The 19,790-nt window shown below is 38.9% G+C and overlaps 1 protein-coding gene across 2 annotated transcripts; it reads right to left on the minus strand.

Moving 5' to 3' along the window:
* Positions 1-719: 719 nt before the first annotated feature.
* On the minus strand, positions 720-17,173 carry LOC133546475 (zinc finger protein 180-like). 2 transcript variants are annotated; one of them, XM_061892241.1, is made up of 3 exons: positions 16,755-17,173; positions 15,744-16,010; positions 720-1,846 (listed from the first exon to the last, which is right to left on the minus strand). In XM_061892241.1, the coding sequence occupies exons 1-3, from the start codon at positions 16,855-16,857 to the stop codon at positions 933-935; spliced, it is 1,284 nt and encodes a 427-aa protein (XP_061748225.1). In that variant the 5' UTR covers positions 16,858-17,173; the 3' UTR covers positions 720-932. The 2 variants fall into 2 exon arrangements, with proteins under 2 accessions (XP_061748225.1, XP_061748226.1); XM_061892242.1 differs by lacking the exon at positions 720-1,846 and adding an exon at positions 11,263-11,814.
* Between the last annotated feature and the right edge of the window lie 2,617 nt (positions 17,174-19,790).

Raw genomic sequence — 19,790 nt, forward strand, 5'->3', positions numbered from 1 at the left:
GTGGAACACCGCAGAGGCCACCACAGTGTATATGTTTCCTTTACTTTTTATTCATGTATGTATGTACAAGTGTCTGGTTGTATCTGCTGCTTTAATGTCTTTCATGTCCTTTGTGTTCTTTGATGTTTCCCTCTTACACACATGTGAGAGGGATGTGTACTATGGCTATGAGTTTTTTTTTTTTTCCCTTGGCCTCAGTCTGGACACCCTCTCCAGGGCTCAGTCTTAGATATAATTTTTTATGTTATTTTATTTTAATCTTCTATTTTTTTCTCCCATTCCCCCCTTGTTTACCTGTATCTCACCTTTTTTGTAAGGGGCGCTGGAAGCCGGCAGATCCGTCAGCGATCCTGTTCTGTCTCCCTGTAATGTTTGTATGATCTTGAATGGGATTGTTCTGAAAATGTTTATTTTCCTGAAGGAATAAATAAAGTACTATCTAATCTATCTAAAACAGAATAAAATAAGTGTAAAATTGTCTGATGAATGTATATACACACATAAAATGTTTATTGTATTTAAAAGGTATTTTACTGTTTACTCTCACCTTTTCAAATTAGTTTGTTTCAATTTTAATAAAAGTACACAATGTTGCATATTAATGCATGTAATGGACTGAAAAAAAAGAGTGTATAAATATAGAAGCATGTTAACAAGATTGTTAGACAAACAACAATGTCACACATGTTATATGTGCTGATGTTGTTAGAAAGTCAAAATGAAAGTCTGGACAGTTTATTTCAAATCCTGCAGTTTCATTTGCTGCTGCTGTTCTCACCAGCACACTTGTGTTTCTTACACTGGTACTTAGAAGACAATCTTTCACCACACACACTGCAACTCAACACTTTCTCTCCTGGGTGTCTTCTCATGTGTGCTACAAAGTTTGATCGGTCACAAAAGCTTCTGTTGCAGATTGAACAGGACTGTTATTATTCACCAGTGTGTGTTCTCATGTGTACTTTCAAATTCCGACTTTCTGTAAAACCTTTACCACAGATTGAACAGATGAAAGGTTTTTCACCAGTGTGTGTTCTAGTGTGTACTTTCAAATGTTGATTTTGTGTAAAAACTTTACCACAGATTAAACAGGAAAAATGTTTTTCACCAGTGTGTGTTCTCATGTGTATTTTCAAATGGATACTTTGTGTAAAACCTTTACTACAGATTGAACAAGAAAAAGGTTTTTCCCCAGTGTGTGTTCTCATGTGTCTTTTCAAATGGATACTTTGTGTAAAACCTTTACTACAGAGTGAACAAGAAAAAGGTTTTTCTCCAGTGTGTGTTCTCATGTGTCTTTTCAGAAGACTATAGTATTTAAAGGTTTTGTGACAGTGAGAACATGTGAAGTGAGTGTTGTCAGTGTGACATGTCTTATCATCTTTAGAGTCTTCATCATCGGTGTCAGGAGAGTGTGACGTTGTGTCCTCACTATCTGATAGTGGAGCTAAGAGCTTGTCTGCTTGTGATCCTCCACAGTGGTCTCCATCAGCTTCTGTTGTCATGTGTTGTGTTGAGCTGCTGCTTGGAGGCTCCCCCCCTCCCCTCTCCTCACTTTCACCTTTCACCTCATCATCTTCACTCTTCACAGGGACACCAGTCACTGGGAACTCCTCCAACCATTTAGGCTGACTGATGCCCTCTTCCTCCTCTTCCTCTCTAATGTGCGGCGGCTCTTGGTCCTCCTCTTCCTCTTTAAAGTAGGGGGTGAGTGAGTCCTCCTCTCCCTTTTTAATGTGAAGGGCCAGTTTAACATTACAGGTCTGCGGCGTCTCGTCTTCCTCATGTACGTTGGGGGACTGTGGTTCCTCCTCCTGCTCATAGGGAAGATGCTCTTCTTTTAGGTCTGTGAGACAGGTGAAAACAAACATTCTTGAGAAAAGTCCAGCTTTGCTCAGTCACATGAGACATTGTCCTGCACCAACATATGATCTCACAATCTCATCAGTTTCCCCTCACAGCAGTCAGAGTACTTCCAGCTGACACATGAAGAAGACCTCCAGGGGAATGCCTTCCCAGGCTAACATCCAATCCACCTTATTCATATAAAAACATCTTCAAATTAATTCCTGCAATCCATACTAGTGTGCTGTTGTCCCTCTGAATAAGTCATACACACACAGAAAATAATGTACCACATGCCAGCCTCCACGCAGTAGTACTAGTGATGAGCTCCCCCTGCTGGTGGACAATAATTACTGTCATTTTCACATTCCTCTTTAGAGACATGTCTGCTCTAAAAACCACTTGAGCACAATCAACATGTTGGCCAAAAACAATGACATCTGTTTTGCTTTCACTTAGATAGTGACGCCACAGTTAAACTGGGAAGAAGTAATCAGATTACTGACTACTCCTTCAAAATATAACTTGATTACCTTATTATGGGGCGGCATGGCGTAGTGGGTAGAGCGGCCGTGCCAGAAACCTGAGGGTTGCAGGTTCGCTTCCCACCTATTGACATCCAAATCGCTGCAGTTGTGTCCTTGGGCAAGACACTTCACCCTTGCCCCTGGTGCCACTCACACCGGTGAATGAATGATGAATGAATGATTGGTGGTGGTCGGAGGGGCCGTAGGCGCAAACTGGCAGCCACGCTTCTGTCAGTCTACCCCAGGGCAGCTGTGGCTACAGATGTAGCTTACCACCACCTTGTGTGAATGAATGATGGATTCCCACTTCTCTGTGAGCGCTTTAAGTATCTAACAATAGAAAAGCGCGATATAAATCTAATCCATCATTATTACTATTATTAATAATAATTATAAAAAATATTAATTTAGTGTGTTTCTAGACACTCAAATTGCATTAGTGTGAGAACTGGAAAGGTACCATTCATACAGTCCACGCTTTCAATGTGGTAAGCTACATTAATTTAAAATAATACTAATAAGTAGATGAAGCAATTCCTGAAAGAATTGTGTGTGAATGCTCCAATGCTGAAGTTGAACTGAAAGGTTGACAGAATGTAGTATGAATGTAAGAATAGTTTGAATGTTGGAACGATTTGATTTTGTAGAGTTTGAATTTTGGGAAAACCGTGACTTTTTTTAAGTTCTTAAACCAACATGCTTTTTTTGTCCTGACTCAGAGGAATGATTTGACAGTGGAACGGTTGAAATGGGTTGAACAATGTGAAAGGAGTCTTTGCACTAAAGAAGGTTGGAAATAAGGTTAGAAAAATATGAGAATTCCTGGAAATTTGTTGAATGTGGAAAACTGGTTGTTTGAATTTCCAGGATGAATTTATTGTGTTGAAGGTGGAATGGTTTGAAACATGTGGGAATTGTGGAAAATTGAAAAATGGATAATTAATTTTGAATGGGGAAAATGTCCCTAAAAACGGGGAATTCCAGAAAATCCGGGAATCTCTTTTAATAAGTGTTGAAAGGGAGCACACAATTCCTGAACACACTGAATATTTTGAAGTTGGAACGGTTTGAATCAGATGAAAAATGTGGGAGTTGTGGAACTTTCATTTTATTCCTTTCAATGGGAATTTCATGGAATTTTTGGGGAAAGCGGGAATTTTTTTGGAAATGCTATAAAATGTGAATGTTCTGAATGAGTTGAAATGGTTGGTGTTGGAATTATTCAAATCAGTTGAGAAATGTTGAAGTCGTAACATACTTAATTGAGAAATGGTTTTATGGAATTCCTTGAATTTTGGGAACACCAGGATTTTTTTCAATTCCAAAAACAAATTTGTTTTCTGTCCTGATGGAAAGGAATGATTTGACAGTGGAACTGTGGAAGTGGGTTGAAAAATGTTGTAATTTCAATTTCCAGAACTAGTGGAATATGTTTGAATCGGTGTAAAAATGTGGAAATGGTGGCATTTTGAAAAATGGCTCATTCATTTTGGATGGGGAAAAATGTCACGGAAAACGTGTAATTCTGGGAATTTTTGGAATTGGTCAAGGGAAAGCCCGTGATTACCGAATAGGCTGAACAGTTTGAGGTTGGCAAGGAGTGAATCGGATGAAACATGTTGATGTTGTGGAACTTTGAAAAATGTACCATTATTTTCAATGAGAATTTCAGGAAAATTTGGGAATTTTGGGGAAAAGCGGAATTCTTTTACAAACCCCGTTTCCATATGAGTTGGGAAATTGTGTTGGATGTAAATATAAACGGAATACATTTTCAACCCATAATCAGTTGAATATGCGACAAAGACAACATATTTGATGTTCAAACTGATAAACATTTTTGTTTGTGCAAATAATCGTTAACTTTAGAATTTGATGCCAGCAACACGTGACCAAGAAGTTGGGAAAGGTGGCAATAAATACTTACAAAGTTGAGGAATGCTAATCAAACACTTATCTGGAACATCCCACAGGTGTGCAGGCTAATTGGGAACAAGTGGGTGCTATGATTGGGTATAAAAGCAGCTTTTGTGAAATGCTAAGTAATTCACAAACAAGGATGGGGCGAGGGTCACCAATTTGTAAGCAAATTGTCGAACAGTTTTAGAACAACATTTCTCAACGAGCTATTGCAAGGAATTTAGGGACTTTACCATCTACGGTCCGTAAAATCATCAAAAGGTTCAGAGAATCTGGAGAAATCACTGCACGTAAGCGATGATATTACAGACTTTTGACCCCTCGGGCGGTACTGCATCAAAAACCAACATCAGTGAGTAACGGATATCACCACAGGGGCTCAGGAACACTTCATAAAACCATTGTAAGTAACTACAGTTGGTTGCTACATCTGTAAGTGCAAGTTAAAACTCTACTATGCAAAGCCAAACACATTATCAACAACACCAAAGAACGCCGCTGGCTTCGCTGGGCCCGAGCTCATCTAAGATGGACTGATGCAAAGTGGAAAAGTGTTCTGTGGTCTGACGAGTCCACATTTCAAATTATATTTGGAAACTGTGGACGTGGTGTCCTCCAGAACAAAGAGGAAAAGAACCATCCGGATTGTTACAGGAGCAAAGTTCAAAAGGCAGCATGTGTGATGGTATGGGGGTGTATTAGTGCCCAAGGCATGGGTAACTTACACATCTGTGAAGGCACCATTAATGCTGAATGGTCCATACAGGTTTTGGGGCAACATATGTTGTCATCCAAGCAACGTTATCATGGACGCCCCTGCTTATTTCAGCAAGACAATGCCAAGCCACGTGTTACAACAGCGTGGCTTCGTAGTAAAAGAGTGCGGGTACTTTCCTGGCCCGCCTGCAGTCCAGACCTGTCTTCCATGGAAAATGTGTTACACATTATGAAGCGTAAAATACGACAGCGGAGACCCCGGACTGTTGAATGACTGAAGCTCTACATAAAACATGAATGGGAAAGAATTCCACTTTCAAAGTTTCAACAATTACTTTCCTCAGTTCCCAAACGTTTATTGAGTGTTGTTAAAAGAAAATGTGATGTAACACAGTGGTGAACATGCCCTTTCCCAATTACTTTGGCATGTGTTGCAGCCATGAAATTGTAAGTTAATTATCATTTGCAAAAAAAAAATAAGTTTCTCACTGTGAACATGAAATATGTTGTCTTTGCAGTCTATTCAATTGAATATAAGTTGAAAATAATTAGCAAATCATTGTATTCTCTTTTTACTATATTATTCTATTTCATTATATTGTTCATCTGGATAATAAAAACTATTTATTACCGATGTGGGAGAAAACATTTGTACCTGGATCTATAAATATAAAGTTTATGATTTTGAACATCAAACATCTTGTCTTTGTAGCATATTCAACTGAATATGGGTTGAAAAGGATTTGCAAATCATTGTATTCCGTTTATATTTACATCCAACACAATTTCCCAACGGCGTCACAGTGGAAGAGGGGTTAGTGCGTCTGCCTCACAGTACGAAGGTCCTGCAGTCCTGGGTTCAATCCCAGGCTTGAGATATTTCTGTGTGGAGTATGCATGTTCTCCCCGTGACTGCGTGGGTTCCCTCCGGGTACTCCGGCTTCCTCCCACCTCCAAAGACATGCACCTGGGGATAGGTTGATTGGCAACACTAAATGGTCCCTAGTGTGTGAATGTGAGTGTGAATGTTGTCTGTCTGTCTGTGTCGGCCCTGCGATGAGGTGGCGACTTGTCCAGGGTATAACCTGCTTTCCGCCCGATTGTAGCTGAGATAGGCGCTAGCGCCCCCCGCGACCCCAAAAAGGGAATAAGCGGTAGAAATGGATGGATGGACAATTTCCCAACTCATATGGAATTGGGGTTTGTAACACAGTGGTGAACATGCCCTTTCCCAACTACTTTAGCACGTGTTGCAGCCATGAAATTCTAAGTTAATTATTATTTAAAAAAAAAAAAAAGTTTATGAGTTTGAACATCACATATCTTGTCTTTGAAGTGCATTCAATTGAATATGGGTTTAAAAGGATTTGCAAATCATTGTATTCTGTTTATATTTACATCTAACACAATTTAACAACTCATATGGAAACGGGGTTTGTAGAAAATGCTAAAATATGTGAATGTTCTGAAGGAGTGAATGGTTGGTGTTGGAATTTTTCAAATCAGTCGAGAAATGTTGAAGTGGTAACATTTTTTGTTGAGAAATAGTATTATGGAATTCCCGGATTTTTGGGAAAACCAAGAATTTTTTCAGAGAAAAAAATGTCTTTGTTTTTTGTCATCATTAAGAGGAATGATTTGCTGGTGGAACGGTTGAAGTGGGTTGAAAAATGTAGTCGACACAAAAAAGGGTGAAAAAAAGGGTTTGAAAAAACGGGAATTTTGGGCATTCTTTGAAAAAATTTTAACTTGGAAAAATGATAATTTGAATGTCAAGGTTTAGTGAAACATGTTGAAGATGGAATGATTTGAGTCACTTGAAAAAAGTGGAAAAGGTGGAAGTTTGAAAAACAGCCAATTCATTTTGAACGGGAAAAATGACTAAGCACGTATTTATTCTTGTTTCAAGCTACTTTAGTGGCTAGCTTAACTATTAGCTTGTCCGTCCTTTGTGTGTAACATGTTTAGCCATGTTCTACAGTCCTTCAGTGATAATAATACCTGTAGGAAATGTAATGTATTTGCTGCAATGGAGGATGGTTGAAGGTGTGATGTAAGAAGACACAGTTCCACTGCTCATCGTGATTATATTATATATTCCAAATGTATTTTTCCTGTTATTAATCAAATATAAAGTTAGTAAAGATGTGAGAGTAATAAGTAAACAAACCTGCTCTGTGTAACACAACTTGATGTTTCTTGAAAACAGCGTCCAGTAGTTGATTGTAATCCTCTTTTGTTCTAGAAAGTTCCGCCTGGTATTCTGCTATCGTTCTTTCTAACACTACAAATATTTCTTCAACAGCAGCAGTTAGTCGCTGATCCACCAACGCTCTCAACATTTGTAATGTAGACATTTTCACACAATCACAACACTTTACTCTCACACTTGATCTCTACTTAGCGATGTGTTGATAACTTCTGTGTCTTCTGTTAGCAGCTAACAAGCTAAGCTAACTAGCGAGCTAAGCTAACTAACAAGCAAAGATAGCAGGAGAAGCGGCAGAGTGCTTCTAGCGCAACACACCATATTTCATGCTAACTGGAAAGAAGCCCAACATTTCAAAAATGTGGGTGTTTGGCTCGGAGTGTTACGCATACACTCACACTCACAAGAAACTTGAACCAAGGTGTGAGAAAGGAGTATTTGTGGGCTATAGTAAAATTAGTCCAGCATACTTGGTCTATGATCCACAGTCAAGAAAAGTGTCAAAACACAGACTGGTAAAATTCACCAAAAAGAACACTGCAGAAAAAGACACACAAACAAATGCATATGACTTGGAAATCCCAGATTGCGAAAGCAATGAAACCAAACTACCTGACACTGTGTCAGAAAAATCAGGGAGCTTCGAAAGTCAAACTGTACCACAAAATGATGTTGACAACCAAACACAAACTCTGGAAGTAGAGGAAGAGGTGGTGTTAGATGATGCCACAACTAACACAGAGACTAGGATAGAACAAAGAGGTCGTTACCCAAAGAGAGAGAGAATTGTTCCTCCAAAATACTTAGAGGAATATGTAACAAATATTGATGATACCAATGAAAGCCATGACATTATTGATCACTGTTGCAGGGCAGTGTGTGGAGTCCCACAGACGTATAAAGACACCCTGATGTCATCAGAGGCAGCCAGCTGGGAAAAAGCCATGAAAGACGAATTGGCATCTCTCAAAAAAATGACACATTTGAACTAACAACATTACCAAAAGGGAAAAATGCAATAGGCGGAAAGTGGGTTTATGCCCTCAAAGAAAACACAGAGAAAGGACAGCTTTTCAAAGCTAGATATGTTGCCAAAGGATACAGTCAAACTGAAGGTATAGATTATCAAGAAACATTTGCACCAACTGCAGACATTACTTCTGTGCGTGCATTGATGCAAATAGCTGTTCAAAATGACCTCACCGTCCACCAGATGGATGTGAAAACGGCATATTTACATGCCCCCATTGATGAAGAGATATACCTAGATCAACCAGAAGGTTTTCAGAAAACATCGGACACAGGTGAAAAACTAGTATTTAGGTTGAAGAAATCAATCTATGGCCTAAAACAATCAGGAATAAATTGGTACAAACTTCTAAATGACCATTTAGAGCAAAACAATTTCAAAAGAAACCTATCTGATCATTGTGTCTACCGAAAACAAACAGAAAATGAAACAGTCATTGTCATCATCTGGGTGGACGACCTGATCATTGCTGCAAGTAGCAAAGAAGCACTTGAGCAATTCAAAAACATAATGAACGCCAAATTCAACATGAAAGACCTCGGTAAGATATCTTATTTCCTGGGTATTCATTTTGAACAGAAACAGAATGAAATCAAGATGGATCAAAAGATGTACATACAAAAGATGCTTGAAATGTTTGGCATGTCAGAATGCAAACCTAGAAGCACTCCTGAACAGAAAGTAGAACTGAACAAAAATCCAGTTAATAGACAGAGGTCAGACATATTGATGTCAAATATCATTTCATTCGTGAGGCACTCACTGAAGGGAAAATGTAATTGGTCTACTGTCCTACAGAAGACATGGTTGCAGACATCTTAACCAAACCTACTACAAGAGTCAAGATTGACAAATTCAAATTATTATTTTTTTTGGAAACTAATGTGTTTCACTGTTTCATGGTCATGAGATCAAGGGGGGGTGTTGAGTAAATGTGATCTCATTGTAATTAATGCTGTTTCTGTGTATCAAGAGAGAGGCTTGCTGTTGTTGTTTTGCGCCTCCAACAGGTTATATACGGTAGTGCAGGCTCGCCTGTGTTATCATCACGTGATCTCTTCCGGTTCACTTCGCGCGAGAGAATATGAGAGACTCACAGAAAGAAGCGCGATGAAGTTGTGTTCTATTTTCCACAGTTACCGATGTTTTGTTTCCCGGTGCTGTGAGGCATTGTACTGAACCATCCTTAAAATAAACCATCATCTTTCTTTTATATTCAACTTGAGTATTCATTGAAGATGAGTGAAGAAAGAAGAAATCCAACAATGGCCATAAGATGTAAGTGCACTTTTTGTCCTGGTGTAGAACAATAGTGTTGATACATGAGAGGTCTAGTCTTACACATATCAGAGAACACCTCTCAACTCTTTGAAAGTTTGCCAATGAAATATGACAGCACTGCAGTGAGCTCTTTTGCATAAGCAGCTGCTTCTGGAAGACATCAGGTATTGTATGTGTGATGTTGGTAGATGATGATGTACTGTAAGTGTGGCATCCAACTTGCCCTCTGCACTCCCACTCTGTAAATACGGATTATGTTATATTTATTAGAAGATGATTATTATTATAATCATCTGACTGACACACACACTCTAATGTTAGTCCTGTAAAAACTAAACAAGTTGCAGTGTTTCTGCTAGGATTTGATTTTAACACTAAGTTTAAAAGTAAATAAAGTAGCTCTGCTACAGTACGTGTCGCTTTCACCGATAGCGTCCAGTAACAGTGGTTTTCAACCACTGTGCCGCGGCACACTAGTGTACCGTGAGATACAGCCGGAAATAGTCTAATTTCACCTATTTGGGGTAAAAATGTTTTTTTGCAAAGCAATAATTATAGTCTGCAAATGATGTGTTGTTGTTGGGTGTCTGTGCTGTCTAGAGCTCGGCAGAGTAACCGTAAAATACTCTTCCATATCAGTAGGTGGCCGCCGGTAGCTAATTGCTTTGTAGATGTCAGAAACAGCGGGAGGCAGCGTGAAGGTAAAATTGTGTCTAATGCTTAAACCAAAAATAAACAAAAGGTGAGTATCCCTAAGAAAAGGCATTGAAGCTTTGGGAAGGCTATGCAGAACCAAACTAAAAATTAACAGGCAACAAAGTCAACAAAAACAGAATGCTGGACGACAGCAAAGACTTACTGTGGAGCAAAGACTGCGTCCACAATGTACATCCCAACATGACATGACAAACAACAATGTCCCCAAACAGAAGGATAAAAACAACTGAAATAGTCCTGATTGCTAAAACAAAGTAGATGCGGGAAATATCGCTCAAAGGAAGACATGAAACTGCTAAGAATAAAAAGAAAAAAGGACACCAAAATAAGAGCGCCAGACCAGAACTAAAACACTACAGACAGGAAAACCGCAATAAACTCCAAATAAGTCAGGGTGTGATGTGACAGGTGGTGACAGTACACCTACTTTGAGACAAGAGCTATAGTCATGCACGATTGGTTATGCTGTAAAGTCGTATCCAACAATTGCGACAACGACTTTTTACTGTCAAATGAGTTTAGTTTTTTTAATGATTTCTGTTGGTGGTGTGCCTCCAGATTTTTTCAACGCAAAAAATGTGCCTTGGCTCAAAAAAAGGTTGAAAATCACTGCAGTAACAAGACACTATAGGCAACACTTAAGAAAGTGTAACTAGAAGAATGTTTGACGGACCAACGTTAGTAATAACAATAATAATAATGGATTAGATTTTATATAGCACTTTTCTACTATTAGATACTCAAAGCGCTCACAGAGAAGTGAGAACCCATCATTCATTTACACCGCATGGTGGTGGTAAGCTACATTTGCTGCCCTGGGGTGGACTGACGGAAGCGAGGCTGCCAGTTTGCGCCTAAGGCCCCTCCCACCACCACCTATCATTCATCATTCATTCATTCACCAGTGTGAGCGGCACCAGAGACAAGGGTGAAGTGTCATGCCAAAGGAAACAACGACAGCGATTTGGCTGTCAAGAGGCCGGGAGCGAACCTGCAACCCTCAGGTCTTTGGCACGGCCTCTCTACCCACTACGCCATGACGTGACATGTTCATTTTGGCTGCTGGTGGCAGGAGCTCTGTGCTCTTGTGTCATCCTTTTGGGTTCTGGATGTTTCCTTCTTGTTTTCATGAGGGTTTTTGTGCCTTTTGGTTGGGGACCCTTTGGGACTGTGTGACAAGGGGTGACTCTTTGGTGACTTCTGCGAAGCTTTTTTGTGAACTTCTGGATCTGCCTCCTTGGAGCGTTTTGGCCATGGAGACCAGCTGCTGGGTCTCTGCCACACCAGAGTCTGTTTGGAGAGACTGGAGGAGATGCGGATGAAGAGACAGGACTGCGGAGCTGGCACTGAGAGCCGGGACGGACAAGCTTCACAGTGTCTTGGCTGAATGAGCAGGTATCGGACACCTCGGTCTCCTTGGACGTATCCACGCTCATCCATGCAGAGTGGACACTGGCCAGGAGTTGGTGGGCGGCCGAGGGTGGAGTTGGCTCTCTTGGTTGCTTTGTTGGGTCTGCTCCTGTCTATGGCCATGTTCCCCCCAACCCAGCAGACGATGGCGTGGAACACTGCAGAGGTCACCACAGTCTATATGTTTTGTTTTGTATTGTTGATGATTTACTTTTGTGGCTGTGTGCAGAAGTAACTGGTTGCATCAGCTCCGCTCTTTTAATGTCTTTAAAGGGGAACATTATCAAAATTTCAGAAGGGTTGAAACAAAAAAAAATCAGTTCCCAGTAGCTTATTTTATTTTTCGAAGTTTTTTAAAAAATTTTACCCGTCCTGGAATATCCCTAAAAAAAGCTTTAAAGGGGAACATTATCACCAAACCTATGCAAGCGTCAATATATACCTTGCAGTTGCAGAAAAAAGACCATGTATTTTTTCAACCGATTTCCGAACTCTAAATGGGTGAATTTTGGCAAATTAAACGCCTTTCTTTTTATCGCTCTTTTAGCGATGACGTCAGAATGTGACGTCATCGAGGTAACACACCCGCCATATTAATTTTCACATTACAAACACCGGGTCTCAGCTCTGTTATTTTCCGTTTTTTCAACTATTTTTTGGAACCTTGGAGACATCATGCCTCATCAGTGTGTTGTCGGAGGGTGTAACAACACTAACAGGGAGGGATTCAAGTTGCACCACTGGCAAGAAATCTGCCGCCAGACCCCTATTGAATGTACCAAAGTGTCTGCACATTTGACCGGCGATGCTAAGACAGACATGGCACAGAGATGTATGGACAAACTGCAGATGAATTTGCAACGATAGTTGACGAAGTCACAAAGGTGAGTTTTGTTGATGTCGTTGACCTATGTGCTAATCAGACATATTTGGTCAAGGCATGACTGCCAGCTAATCGATGCTAACATGCTACGCTAATCGATGCTAACATGCTATTTACGCTAGCTGTATGTACATTTGAAAATAGATACCCACATTTAATGTGAAACAAACACTTACCAATCGACGGATTTAAGTTGCTCCAGTGTCACAAGATGCGAAAGTCCTGATCGTTTGGTCCGCACATTTTACCGGCGATGCTAATAAGGCAGCCATGATATGGGCCACTTCATTAGGTACACCCATACTATGGCCGAATAGCGTCAATAGCTATTCGCTCAATAGCTTCAATTTCTTCTTCAATTTCGTTTTCGCTATCTGCCTCCATACTCCGACTATCTGTTTCAATACATGCGTAATCTGTTGAATCGCTTAAGCCGCTGAAATCCGAGTCTGAATCCGAGCTAATGTAGCTATATCTTGCTGTGGTAACCGCCATGTTGTTTGTATTGGCAGCCCTGTATGACGTCACAGGGAAATGGATAGTGGTTTCTAAGATAGCGAGAATAAGGCAATTTAAAGCTTTATTTAGGGATATTCCGGGACCGGTAAAATTTAGAAAAAAACTTCAAAAAATACAACAGGCCACTGGGAACTGATTTTTATTGTTTTTAACCCTTTTGAAATTGTGATAATGTTCCCCTTTAAAGTGCTTGATTTTCCCTATTTGCTTAAGCCACTGTCCATTTCCCTGTGACGTCACATAGTGATTCCAATACAAACAACGTGGCGGTTACCACAGCAAGATGTAGCGACATTAGCTCGGATTCAGACTCGGATTTCAGCGGCTTAAGTGATTCAACTGATTACGCATGTATTGAAACAGATGGTTGGAGTATGGAGGCAGATAGCGAAAACGATATTGAAGAAGAAACCGAAGCTATTGGATAGCTATTGGATAGCTATTGACGCTATTCGGCCATGCATACTATGTTAGCATCGCCGGTAAAATGTGCAGACCAACCGATCAGGACTTTCGCATTGACACTGGATCAACTTAAATCCGTCGATTGGTAAGTGTTTGTTTAGCATTAAATGTGGGTGGAAGGAAACGCTGGATGTAAATATAGTTTAAATGTACATACAGGTAGCCTAAATAGCATGTTAGCATCGATTAGCTGGCAGTCATGCCACGACCAAATATCTCTGATTAGCACATAAGTCAATAACATCAACAAAACTCACCTTTGTGATTTCGTTGACTTTATCGTTGGGAATGCATCTGCTTTGAGTGTCGCATGATATCCACACATTCTTGCCATCTCTGTCGTAGCATCGCCGGTAAAAACCAAACGAGGGACTTCCGCATCTCTTGATACTGGAGCAACTTACCAATCCGTCGATTGGTAAGTGACCTAAATAGCATGCTAGCATCGATTAGCATACCGTGCTAATCGATGCACATTCTATGTAAATCAACTTGAATCCGTCCCTGATTGTGTTGTTACACCCTCCGACAACACACCGACGAGGCATGATGTCTCCAAGGTATCGGAAAACAGTCGAAAAAATGGAAAATAACAGAGCTGATTTGACTCGATGCGTGTAATGTGGTAGGGAAAAATGGCGTTGAGTACCGATGTAACGTCATGTTCTGACGTCGTCGCTCCGAGAGGGATAAACAGAAAGGCATTTAATTCGCCAAAATTCACCCATTTAGAGTTCGGAAATCGGTAAAAAAAATATATGGTCTTTTTTCTGCAACATCAAGGTATATATTGACGCTTACATAGGTCTGCTGATAATGTTCCCCTTTAATGTCCTTTGTGTTGTTTGATATTTCGCTCTTACACACGTTTCTGTGTGCTATGGATATGAGGTTTTTGTTTTCTCTTTGGCCTCAGTCTGGATCCCCTCTCCAGGGGCCCAGGCTTAGACTATTTTTTTTTCTCACCCCCCACCCCCTCCCAGAGTTTACCTGTTTCTCACCTTTTTTGAAAGGGGCGCCGGAAGTTGGCAGACCCGTCAGCGATCCTGTTCTGTCTCCCTGTAATGTTTGTCTGCTCTTGAATGGGATTGTGCTGAAAATCTTAATTTCCTCCCTGGGATTATAAAAGTATTTCTGATTCTGATTGTATTTTTATCGGCCATCTTCTGAGTAATGAACTGTCCGGTACAATGTATTAAATTTTGATTCACCAAAACTTTTATCAGTCACAAATAGTTTGCACTTGGACAACTTTACCGCGAGGGGGCTGTCAAATTAAAGACTTTAGAAAGACAAGAAAACTTTGCTAATTAGTACTAATAAACTAGATTGATTAAGACATTGCTGGACAGCAGAGAAGTAACTAAATCCAAATAAACGTTGAATATATATTTTAAAGATATCTGGCTTGTATCTTCAGTAGAGATGTTAATCACTGAAAATTTATCGATATGATACCCTAATTGATATTCCTTATTGATACCAGTATTTATCGGTACTGCATGTAATTTGTGGAACTAAAAAAGTGGGAAAAAAAGGCTTTTTATATAGCATTCCTATTACAGAACACCTCCAACATGATGTTCTGTAACAGCAGGGAAGTCTTTTATCAGCAACTGTTTATTTGAAGTCTTAAAGAAGTCAACTACTGTATGTGTGCAGTGCAAGGTGAAATGCAGTTATGTCATCTTCTTGTCAATAACACACACATCAAACTTTTGTTGCTTCCTTATTTGTCATTATTTAAAGCTGATTGTAATGTGTAGCAGCGGCAGCTGAACTCAATGTGACAACGTGTCATAGTTACCTCAGTCAGCTGGAATTAAAAATACAAATAGTTGTGTCTTTAGTCCAGAATCTTCACGGTCCTCATGGACGACATAATTAGGAACCAGTATCAATAAAAAAATGGTACTTGGTGTACATCCCTAATCTGCACCACTAAATCTTTGAAATATGCTGACATATGTGCTGCTAAAGGTAAATAAACAGTAGCCATATTGAACGTTTGCCTTCATTTGACCACGTGAGGTAAGGAGGACGGCCTCTAGGTCACATGGTTACACCCCAGCAATTACACTGTTGATGATTGATGAGCATTCATATTTAAATGGTGGTGTTAAAAAGCAAATATATCTTCATCTTTAGTGATAAATGTGGCCCCCGGATGAACATGTGTCACAAACATTGTATTAGATGATATGTGGATGTTGTGCTTACTTGGACTGTGATGAAGCTGTGAGGACTCAGGTGGTTTGTCTTCATGCTCTTCAGTCTTCACAGAGACAACAGTCAGTGGAAACTTGCTGACATCAGCCTCCTCCTGCCCTACAGGACACTCTCCCTCCCCTTCCGCATTAAAATAAGAGGGCTGTGGATCCTCCTTGTTCCCTTTAAAATGTGAGGGCTGTGGATACTCTAAAGTGAAACTGTCCCCCTGCAGATGAGGAAGACATTCTTCTTGGTGTCCAATCAGCTGATGGATGTCTACAGGACACAAACAAAACACATTTTAACTCCTAGATGCTAAATATTAAATCCTAGATGAAGTAATGGGCTGTAGCTATTGAACATTTTCTTAATCAAGTGTTCTACGGGAAAAGTTTCCGATTAATTGAGTAACTGGATGAGACATAGTGTTGCTTGTTTAAAGACAAATTTAAGCGACTATAAGACACTTCACTTAATAATGAACGGTCAATTGGTTTGAGATGGAAGGAGATCAAGATGTCATCTTTAGATCAGGCTTTGTTCTTTCGACAATCACTGGAACATTAATGGCTGTATCAACGAACACCGACATGAAGGAAATAGCAGGTCAGAATAGCTTTTACACAAATATATAACTTGCCAAACCTGCCAGCTAGCAGGCTAGGTTTACAGCATCAGTAACCATGGTAACTGACTCTGACTTTGTCTTACCTCTCTTATTTTTGGAGGTAAAACTCTCGAGCTTTACATACTCAGGACTTAGCACTTAACCTGCTCTCTGGAATATTCCCCCGGTGACTGTGTGAGTTTTGTGTAAACATGTTGATACACATTGTTACAAACATCAACCTCTCATAAATATTGTGTGTCTGAAACTGTCTCCTTCTTATGAACAATGTAAAACAATCAGTGCATCATCCTCACATGACAATTCATCTTCCTACAGACAATCTATTTAAGAATAGTGTTATTAATGAAATATAAAGTTATTAAAGATGTGAGAGTAAGAAGTAAACAAACCTGTTCTGTGTAACACAACTTGATGTTTTTCATGTTGTCGCTCCTTCTCCTCTTTTGTTGGATAAAGTTCCTCCTCGTACTCTGCTGTGGTTCTTTGGCACATTTTCACACAATCACAACACTTTACGCTCACACTTGATCTCTACTTAGTGATGGGTTTTGATCACTTCCGCCTCTCTTTGTTAGCAGCTAACAAGCTAAGCTAACTATCAGGCTAAGCTAGCTCGAGAAGCATCAAAGTGCGCTCAGACTAATATAACCGGATGCAAACAGTTATTAACGATGTTTACTCTATTTACTAGAGTGTAATAAAGGACATATATGTGTACATGGAGGCACAGATTAAGAACACTGAACTGTGACGACTGCAATAACGTCTTCACCGTCAGACGCCATCTTGCTTTATCCTCGCCGTGTTTGGTTCGCGCGCAGTGTTGTCAGATCTCGCGAGAGAACCATCTAGGCAGCTCCCTCTTCCAGATCTCGCAAGAGAAACAAGTAAGCAGCTCTTTTCCAAATCTCGCGAGAGGAATAAGTACAACCAGCTTTCCAACCCCGGTAAAACTATTTTGTTATATACTATTTACTTATTGTGAAAATAAAAGTAAACTTTTCCATTTCAAATTTTCAAAACAAAGACATAAAACTTATTTCTGTAAAAATATTCAAATATTTAACAATGTATTGAAACAACAGTAGCATAAGGAAAGAAAAAAAAAGAAAAAAAAAGAAATATTACACTCATGATATTATTTTTGTCTTTGATGTTAATCGTTTTTATAATGTATTTTAGAATGTGGGAGGTTTTCATGTTCTTTTTAAATTTCCTTTACTTATATATATATGTATAATATATATACGTATATATATATATATATATATACATATGTATGTACATATATATGTATGTATATATATATATATATATATATATATATATACACAGACATAAATACATCCATCCATCCCATTTCTACCGCTTATTCCCACATAAATATATATATATATATACATATATATATATATATATATATATATATATATATATATATATATATATATATATATATCTATGTATATATATATGTATATATATATATATATATATATATATATATATATATATATAGATATATATAGATATATATCTGCGTGTGTGTAATGACAGAATTAAAAAAAATATATTTGGTTTACATTTTCCTAGTAAACAAAACAGTTTGACAGCATTCTCCAGTGGAACATTCTGGAGAAACATCCTGGATAATTTTGGATCGAAGTGAGTTACAAAGGTCAACTTTTTGAATGATTTCACTTTATTTGTGATGATTTATGTCTTATGCTCAGTCCATTTTTTTCCAAATTAATTTGAGGGAAGTTTTCACGCCTGCTGCCACCTTGTGGTTTGTATTGTCAGTTTCCCTCTTTTGGTGCAGTTGATCTTGTTCTAACGTTTCTCCTCCCTCCAGAGTTCCTGTGTTGCCCTTGTGGGCGGAGTTGTGGGATGTGCACAGCTGCTTCCAATCGACCCTGGTGCTACTTAAGCAGCACCTTGACAGCTGGATGGCACTCGGTGAATCCGCTCCACGCCAGTTGATTCCATGCTTTGAGTATTTTGCTACCTAGGCCATTCCCGGTGCCATCCATCTTGGTGTTGTTTTGTAGTGTGCACGTCTTGTAACTCCAAACCAAGTTAAGTTTATTTGTGTATACAAGTAGCTTTTGTTCTTTTTTCCACGATGCACATTTTGTCTTCTCTTTTTCGCACTGTCGCTTTTTGTTTCCTACTGTTTGGATTGTTTTTGTGAGTAGATTTCCGCAGAAAAAGAAGTGTTTTACTCAGCGTCCTGCACATCCTTGGGTTCCTCTTTACTGTGTTGAACAGCACTCTGACAGAAGGAGTTTCTCCAAAATGCAACACCCTTTGGCGTACAAGTTTGTGATTAAAGGCTATACATAAGAAATGAAAGGGACAAGTGGTAGAAAAAAATGGATGGATGTACAATAGAGCTCTGTGTGATGATGTACATTATTGACTTTTACCTAACATTCCTAACTTTCCCATGCTTTCTAAAATTGATCATGGTTAACAGATTTTAAAAAAGGGGGGAAAAATACTTTAAAAAACAATGGTCATGTGTAGTTTTTTTAATAAGAAATCTACATTATCAAAAACTAAATTATCCTTCATAACCTTCAACATTTGTTGCCATTTTCTCTAATCTACATATTGCATAAAGGGAACATACATATAAAACAATATTCATATTACAAAAGAGAGTAATACAAATTAATTAAAAAAATGGATTATTGAGACCCAACAAATGATTCATAAAGTCACACATTTTAAAAGTAAATGATCTTGTATAAAAGACAACTGCTGAAATGACGTATAAAGTAAATAATAATATGCTTCCAGAAGTGCTCCAGAAGATGTTTCAGATGCGAATCAGTAAATATGAACTAAGAGGGATTTATGTGTACTCAAAAGCAAAGGTATGAACACATGTAAAACAAATATGTACATCATATAAAGGAGTTCATCTATAACATCATTAATAATTAAAAATTATTTCTGAATATATCTATACACAAGTATTTCTAACAGGATTTGTCCTGTTTATTCTCACCTTTGCAGTCAAAGTGTTGTGTTCATTTTTAAATAAAAGTACACCATGTTGTATATTAAACATGTACTTGACTGAAAATAGCAATTAACTGATATATCAAATCTATTAATGTTAGCATCTATGTGCTGGTGTTGTTAGAAGGTCAAAGTTAAAGTTTTGACAGTTTATTTCAAATCCTGCAGTTTCATTTGCTGCTGCTGTTCTCACCAGCACACTTGTGTTTCTTACACTGGTACTTAGAAGACAATCTTTCACCACACACACTGCAACTCCACACTTTCTCTCCTGGGTGTCTTCTCATGTGTCTTTTCAAATACGTAGTTTGTATAAAACTTTTACAACATACTGAACATGTGTAAGGTTTTTCTCCAGTGTGTGTACTCATGTGTGTTTTTAAATAGTGCCTTCA

This window comes from Nerophis ophidion, unplaced genomic scaffold, assembly GCF_033978795.1.
Source record: "Nerophis ophidion isolate RoL-2023_Sa unplaced genomic scaffold, RoL_Noph_v1.0 HiC_scaffold_30, whole genome shotgun sequence".
NCBI lineage: Eukaryota > Metazoa > Chordata > Actinopteri > Syngnathiformes > Syngnathidae > Nerophis > Nerophis ophidion.